Genomic DNA, 8,588 nt, shown 5'->3' on the forward strand with positions numbered 1-8,588 from the left:
GATTTAATTTTTTTTTATTTTATCTCTATAATTAATAATATATATTTCTACATTCAATAAATATTATTAATATGAAAAAAAATAGAATAATAAAATTGCTCATTCAATTTATGATTAACCGATGTGTAAAATGAAATGTGCCTAATTAAAATGAATGGAGGGGAGGGAGTACTCAATTAAATATATGACTCAAGAGTTCATTATTTAAGAAAACACAGTACTCTTCGTCACTTCGATTCTGCGATATTCACTCTCTAGTAGTCTTCGCCATTTCAAAAACATCACTTCGCTATTCCTCAAACTTCAATTGACCATGTTTTCTCTTAGTTGTTTTTGGGATTGGATTCATCAGGTAATCCACATCATTCTCTTCAAATTCCTCTCATGCTATCACTACAGAACCACTTTCATTTTCACTCCTTTTCATGTTCCTACTACAACCACTGATCATCCCGTAATCCCCGATGAGATCATGACAGATATCCTGTTAAGACTGCCCATTAAGACATTGTCGAAATTCATGTGTGTGTCAAAATCATGGAATCAGTTAATTTATAGTCCTTATTTTGTCAACACCCATATGAAATTAAACAGCCATCATAGGGTTCTATTTCGAGGCAGGAACGGAGATTTCAAGTTTTGTTCTCTCCTTCCCCTGTTTAACAGACAACAAACCGTTGAGGAACTAATTGACGTGGATTCTCCCACTTTAGAAGAATTCATTGTGGGTTCTGCCAATGGACTTATTTGTCTGGTCAATCTCAAATTCGAGGCATATATATGGAACCCCACCATTAGCAAGTCTAAGAAATTACTTAAATCCACGTGGGGTTCTTTCAGTACCAAATATGGATTTGGATATGATGAGTTACATGACGATTACAAAGCTGTATTTGTTGATTATTATTTTCCTTCTTTCCATAATGTGGTAAATATATACAGTTTGAGGACTGATTCTTGGACAACACTCGATGACCAGCTTCAGGGCATCTATTTAGTAAATAATTCGGGTATATTTGTCAATGGGAAGCTTTATTGGCTTTCTTCATCTACTCTTACTTACTACATTGTGTGCAGAATCATTTCTTTTGACTTGGCAGACGAGACATGGGGAAGCATGGAGCTTCCCATTTATGGAGAAGCCACTCATCATTTCAGACTGGGAGTTGTGGGAAGTGACCTTTCTTTGCTTCATGCTTGTCAGGTAGGTGATACTACTTCTGATGTCTGGAGTTTGAATGATTGCGGACTTTGGACAAAATTGTTCACCATCAAAAATCCTCTAACTAACGACTTATCTATTGTGATGTGTGTTTCACCCCTTGAAACATTCTCTATACGTTTTGGCCAGTCAAATAACGAAGACCTTTTGTTTTTCCTTCATTCGGTTATCATGATGTGCGATGGTTTAAGCAGACAACTTGAGCAGCACATTGATGATGTTGAGGGTTACAGTCCTCTAGAAGTTTATGAAGAAAGCCTTATTAATCCCTTAACGATATCTGGCCAGGGACCTCGTATCCGCGAAACCTCACAATCACTTAGTTGATGCTGGTATGCTCTTTTTGTACTTCTTTTTCTGTCAAATATAAGACAAGACATTGAAAATGTTTTATCATCATACGACAACAAAACATTGAATATATATGAATCCATTCATAATATAGTTGCTTGTATTTCTTGCAAGTGTTTCTCTTCTTTATTGGATCATAATTCATGAAAAAGTTGTTTCTTCTATATTTTTTTTCCCAATATAATCTCTTGACCAGTGTTCTAGGCTGCAATAATTCTGAGAGCGAGAGAGAAAGCGAGAGAGTGAAACTACAATATCAAAGGGAAGTCTGGAGAGAAATAGACTTGGATTGAATCCTTTTTTGAAGGGTTGATCACTGTAAAAACAATAACAAATTCTGATAATAATTTCGAACAAGACACATATTTCTATAGTTATTAAATGGAGAATGAGGTAAAGAGATAAAAAGGCCAAATTACTAGTTGTACATGTGATGCAACGAAGGACACATGAAACTAGAAGAGAGTTTGTTTGGATAGAGTATCATTCAGAGCATTAGTTTTTCTTTAATAAGTGCATTTGGGACAGTGGTTAGAAGGAAGAGGCAGTAAAGGTGAGAGATATTCAATCGAATCCTTTGAAGTATGTGTCTCATTGTTTGGTTGGATTATGGTTAACTTTGTCTGTAGACTTTTCAGGGAAGGAGAGTAATAACATTTGTTGGCTATGTTGCTCGGACTCTTCAAAAATGTCAATGGGTGCATGTAGATTCTCCAAAGTAGTGTATTTTTTCCCACGACTTAGTTTACTGGTATCTCCTCACATACATTGAACATGACGTCCCTCCATTCTTAGCTTCTCATACTAGAGACCTCATCAACCCCCCAACCCTCCCCATCCTATCCGCACACACTTTTTCTTCGCATCTTCTTTTTAGCTCTATTCGTTATTGAATCTTTTGCAGAATTCAGACTTTTGTATTAAACAACGCATTCCTCGGTAAATCAAGTTTCCGATGAAAATCCATCGGAAAATATTGGACAAAGACCCTTTTAAGAAATCCGCTCACAAAGAGCAATAACTTTGCATTTGCAACTAATTTTACTCGTACAAGTTTTTGGGTCCTCCTCAGATTAGATAGAAACAAGAAAAAAATTGATAGATGCGAGTGAGTTATTAATTGTAAATTTTCACATAAAAATATTTGCAAGTTCGAACTTCTTTTGGATAATGAACTGAAGTAGTAATGATTATTTTAGGAAAGAAAGAACAAGTGAAGGAGTTCAATTTAGGGCATTTTTCTATTAGATTAGGTTGGAGTGACCCTCTTTTTTGGTCACATACTTGCCGGTGATGTGAAAAGGATAGAGCTAATATTAGTGGTCTTTTACAGATATAAGATGAAAAATATGGGTAAAACTAAGGTTCTCACGTGCTTGAAATTGGTTTTAAAACTCACATTTTGCCACGTCAGAAATGGACATTTAAGAGACATATTTTCGTCAAAGGAAATGCTGCCTTCATTCAATTTTAGTTGTCGCTTCTATCTCTTTTCATGCCTATTAAGATAAAAAAATACAATGTGCAGTTTACTAAGTTAGCCCTATTTATTAAATGTTTTTTTTTTTTTGAGAATTGAGCATCATTAAAAAAACTAGTTCTTTAATGTGAAGGACGTAGTTTGAAAGAATTGCTACCTTTAGAAGTGACAACAGAATTGCTACCTTTAGAAGTGACAACTACTTTGGACAATTTGTGAGCTAAAGCGAGTGTTTAAATAGGACGGAGGGAGTCGTAAATAAGCTAGTCAGGATATTTGTAGCATTTATGGATAATCTCGTTTGGCGTAGCATATGTTGTTGTTGGAAGAAGATATATACTTGTGCAGTCCTAATAGATATGACCTTTGGCTATGAGGCTGTCGTAGCTACTATGATTAGAAACCTACAGGGACATCGTTGCCCGAACTGGATATTGAGAGAACAAATAATGGTCTATAGTGATTCACAATAGAATGAGATATGGAGAGATATGTGGATTTTGTATTTCCATATGTGGTTGCGATGTGGAGATATATTGTGAACCTCAGGGAGGGAAGTTCAAACATAGTATTATTCTAAATGTAGGAGATGAGGGGAAACTTCGACTATGGACAGGCAAATGCTGTGAGCATGGGCTTCTTATTAATATGTTTCAATTTGGTCATAGATAAGGATGAGACTTTTGTTATATTTGTAATTTTGATTATTGGAAAATTTATTCTTGATTCTTATGACTGGAAAGCTCGTAAAGTGACCAGAAAAGAATTCAAAAGTTATTATCTAGCGATACTGGTGATAGGGAGAACTGATAATAGAAATACTGGTGATAGGGGAACTGATAGGGGACTGGATACTCCTAGTCGATAGGAAAAACTAAAGAAAGGATAAATGCTGCTGATAATAGGAAAAGTCTCTAAATCTGCTGCTATATTGGTTATTGGGTTGTCATCATTAAAAAGGGGGAAATTGGTGTACATGTGATTTTGATGATTGACAAAACTCGTGAAGGTACTTGGTACCAGATATGCCGTCTATAGAACTTGATCCATTTCTCATAGTCAACTATGTGAGAACCTGGTCCTCAAAGGGATCTTGTTTCCTAGGGACTAGGTTCATATCATGGAGGTACTCATAACCTTGTTATGCGGTAACTTCTCAAGGGGGTGTTTTCTAGTTCTAATATGTGCAATGATATATGACATGGAAGCAGTGAATGATACATGAGACATCTGTTCCTAATAATTGACAAACCTGCCAATGGACCAGATGAGGAACCAGGTCCCCCGGTCATCGAACTTCTGGCAGTCAACTACAGCTGTACTTTTTTGGAGAAAAGCTGGTGGCACAGTGGCAGAGGAGCAACATCTTTTTAATCTCAACCAATGAGAAATATTCTATGTTTTTGCCTCGCATTTTCTTCATATATATAGAGAATATTGAGGAAAACCTAACTTTTTGCACAATCAAAGTTTCTTATCTTCTTGCAAAGCAATCACAAAGTTCTATCAAGACAAAGCTCCAACAACCAAAGGACCAGTGTGCTACAATGAAATATGTCTTTAGGTCTAGGTTGTTGAGCCTTTGTATTTTACTCTAACACTGTAAACCTACTCCTTTTTTGAGAAGCTTGTATAGGTATTTTGTTTCCTCTCTTATCTTGTAGATTTGAGTTGTAGGCTAGAGTTAGCCATTGTAGTATTGGGGGTTGGAGTTAGCCGTGGTAGTACCTTTGTGGGCTAGACTTAGCCTTGGTTGTCTTTACAATAGAGTTATCGTAGAGAGAGCTTACAATAGAGTTATTGTATGGGTGAGGAATTAAGAGTTTAATTTCTCGGTTGCAACAGGTTGTAATCCGAAAGTTGCTCTTGTTTTAGTGAAGTGGTTGAGAAATCCTAATGGGTAGATCATGGTTTTTCTTCCTTGAGCAAGGAGGTTTTCACGTAAAACATCTTTCCTTCTTTACTTTTGTTCTTCAGTTTTTTGTTCTTAGTCATAGAACCTGGTGAGGGACCAAGTTCTCATTACTGCATTGAACTCGTGTAGAACTTTTTCTGTGGTGTGTGTTTAACACAAGATAGACTGTTGAAGAGAGGATTTAAGCTTTGCAGCGGGTGCTTTTATGTGAGAATGCTAGGGGTTCAGGTGGATTACTTGCTACTCCATTGTAGCTTTACATATATGGCAAAGACAAAATTGACGGGGAAATAGAAGAAGCTTTTGGAGGACAGCAATAGCATGAACTATATGACTAAAAAAAAAGGGCAGCCCGGTGCACTAAAGCTACCGCTATGCGCGGTGTCCGGGGAAGGGCCCCACCACAAGGGTGTATCGTACGCAGCCTTACCTTGCATTTCTGCCAGAGGCTGTTTCCAAGGTTTGAAGCCGTGACCTCCTGGTCACATGACAGCAACTTTACTAGTTACTCCAAGGCTCCCCTTCAACTATATGACTAAAGGAATAAAATAGATGCTTTGATGGGAAGAAAGAACACATAGCTGTTATAAAATTTAAATTTATTCAGAATTTATTCTTTTGGAATAGTGTGTCTTTTGCGACTGAGCTGTTGGATTTTCCAGACTTTATTGTGAGCAGTCTTTTGTCATGTAATTTGGTCAAGTTCAATTTGTTATAATCAGTCCTTTGTTTTTATGTTGTAATTTATATGAGCAGTTTTTATTTTATCGGTTAAATTGTTGGTAATGGATTATAGGATGTGCTTTCAGAAGGATGAGGTGTGATGGGTTTACCTTGAAGTATGATTATATGAAAAATTCTGTTTTCATTTTCTTTTTCTGATCTGATAGAGTTTGGTTCTTTTATACCTTTGGCGTAAAAAGAGAATCTTCTATTCTATAGTGTGGTGACAGTGGTTGAGCCTTAAAACCAAGTAATCATCGCTATGAAAAACAAGAGTTAACCATCTAGTACCCCCGAACTATGACCAAATTTGCTACGGCACACTCTAACTTTAAAAGGGTCCTATTACTCCCTGAACTCAATTTTAGTATATTTTTGTCACACTTTTTAGCTGATGTGACACCTTTTTAGCTGACGTGACACCTTTGATGTGGGTCCCATTTGCTAAAATTGAGTTCGGGTAATAAGACCCATGTGAAGTTGAGTGTGCCGTAACAACTTTGGTCATAGTTCGAGGGGGTACTGAATGTTTATCTCTAAAAACAATAACAAACTCTGATTTTAATTTCGAACAAGACGCAAATTTCTGTAGTTATACTTGTTAAATTGAGAATATGTGGATAGAAAGATAAAAAGGCCAAAATTACTTAATTATATTGTACATGTGATGCAACATAGGATACAAGAAACTAGAAGAGAGTTTGTTTGGATGGAGTATCTTTTGGAGAATTAGTTTGCGTAAATAAGTGCATTTGGGACACCAGATGGAGAGGCAGTAAGGGTGAGAGATATATTCAATTTTGTGAGCTAAAGTAATACTTTAAATAGGGCGGAGTTCCCATAGCATATGTTGTTGTGATAAGAAAATATATCCTTGTGCGGTCCTAATAGATATGATCCATGGCTATGAGACTGTCATAGCTGCTATGATTAGAAATCAACATGGAAGTTGTTGCCCAAACTGGATAGTGGGAGAACAAATGATTGTCTAAAGTGATGCACAATGGAATGAGATCTGGAGAGATATGTAGATTATGTATTTCCATATGTAGTTGCAATTTGGAGATATATTCCATGCTTCTTTGTTTTTTATGTTGTAATTTGTATGATCAGGTTTTAGCAGGGTTACTACAGTCTTCGAAGTATGCAGAGTTCTGTTTTCATTTTCTTTTTCTGATCTGGAAGAGTTTTGTTCATTTATACCTTTGGTGAAAGGAGAATCTTCTAATAGATAGTTGGGCTAATTTGAAGGTGACAGTGGTTGAGCAATAAACCCAACTATGCATACTCTTGACAATGTCTTGGCAAATTATTCCCAAAATATTTTTCTTTTTATCAAGTTTGCTATTATCAAAAAGCATACAGAGGATGAAATTCTGTACATTGATTATTTAATTGACTTGTAACCCATCCAGCACCCCTCACCCCCCCCCCCCCCCCCCCCCCAACCACCACCACAAAAGAAAGAAAAAAGAACGGAACTGATGTGTATATATGGAAATGGAAATTGTGGTGAGTTAAGAGTTGCACTAGGTCTGAATTTTCAACAGTGCTGCTTGGATGTCACTGCTAATCAGTTGATTTAACATCCCTTTTCACTGAAAAATGATTTGCTCGCATCTATGCTGTTCTTTTGCTTAAACTAGCTGACTGTTTTTGTAGTGCTATAGACTATTTTTACTGGTTATGTGTGAAAATTGTCAGATGGACCTTAACTTGTTTTGTACAATTGAATTTCAGGAAGTAGAAGCTGATGTTGAATGCTAATCCGTACTTGCTGACTGCTTGGATTGAAATGATGAAGCCTTGACATTTCTGTTTTTTGATACATTGCTGATCTTCCTTGCCTGCCAAAGTTGAACAATGATCTGTTTTACACTCTCCATGGTATCAGTTGTATTTAGTGTTAAGACTTGTAACTCTTTATCTTTTTACCAATTTACATTCCTCTGCTATAAACCAGAATCCTGATAACAGTCGCATTATGAACTTGGTTTGGTGTAAACTTTCTTTTTTTGTGTATAATTATATATTTGAATGTCTCTAGAATGTGAAGAGAACCTAATACTCTTGAATATTGGAATGAAACAAGTCCAAATGAAGCAAAACAGATTCTGTGGATTCATATAATTGATTCCAACTTGTGCACAAAGAATGGAGGAAACCTTGTGGATTCTTCCCTTGCTTTTCAGGGTGAAAGAGTATTATTGGCTCTTCCAGTAAACCAGCATTTTGCCTAAATTACAGCAAATATAATCAGATTCATTCGTACGTTCAGTAACTGGGAACAAGCTAATGAAGACCACCGGGAATTACGATGCCTCGTTCAAGTTGCTTATGTTATTTCCCTGATATCCTACCCATGGATTGTGGACTGTTTTAGTGCTGAAGCCGTACCTTCGGTGAATTATTCATGATATACTTTTAACGAACAAAATTGTATTTGTTTATATGCAAATGCTCCAGATCTAAATACTGATAATGGAACTTTAAAGAGTATCCTTGGATACACATTAAACCCATAGTTTGATACAATGGTTTTTCGTCTAATCCAAGATATCAATTGTTTCTAGATTGAGGATTGATATAACCAAAGGAAGATCTAAATACTGATCTTCTGTTACAGGATATCACAAAGAGAAGATCCATCAGGCGTTTCCCTTTCTCTATAAGTTCTTATTTTTGTTTCTCTTTTTCTATTTCCCTTCTACTTTATTGATTTTTCCCCCTTTCGCTGTAAGTTTCTATTTTCTGTTAACTTTTTTCCAATTTATGGTTTAAACCTGTGTTTCAGTTACATTATACTTTGTTCAATGATGTTTGCATTATTGCATATTTTCTCTCTCCGGTTTCTTTAGGTGGGTGTTAAGTGTGACAATCCTATGAAAGTTTGGTGT

At 36.2% G+C, this 8,588-nt stretch overlaps 1 protein-coding gene across 5 annotated transcripts; it reads left to right on the forward strand.

Annotated features, from left to right (window-relative positions):
- The first annotated feature begins 201 nt into the window (after window positions 1-201).
- On the forward strand, window positions 202-7,740 carry LOC107848579 (F-box/kelch-repeat protein At3g23880). Of its 5 annotated transcripts, none has more exons than XM_047398751.1 (3): window positions 202-1,204; window positions 1,352-1,554; window positions 7,432-7,740. In XM_047398751.1, the coding sequence occupies exons 1-2, from the start codon at window positions 314-316 to the stop codon at window positions 1,547-1,549; spliced, it is 1,089 nt and encodes a 362-aa protein (XP_047254707.1). In that variant the 5' UTR covers window positions 202-313; the 3' UTR covers window positions 1,550-1,554; window positions 7,432-7,740. The 5 variants fall into 5 exon arrangements, with proteins under 5 accessions (XP_047254707.1, XP_047254708.1, XP_047254712.1 ...); XM_047398752.1 differs by having other exon boundaries at window positions 1,511-1,554; XM_047398756.1 differs by lacking the exon at window positions 1,352-1,554 and having other exon boundaries at window positions 202-1,010; window positions 1,078-1,204.
- The last annotated feature ends 848 nt before the right edge of the window (window positions 7,741-8,588 follow it).

The sequence above is a fragment of the Capsicum annuum genome, chromosome 11 (assembly GCF_002878395.1).
Source record: "Capsicum annuum cultivar UCD-10X-F1 chromosome 11, UCD10Xv1.1, whole genome shotgun sequence".
Classification (NCBI taxonomy): domain Eukaryota; kingdom Viridiplantae; phylum Streptophyta; class Magnoliopsida; order Solanales; family Solanaceae; genus Capsicum; species Capsicum annuum.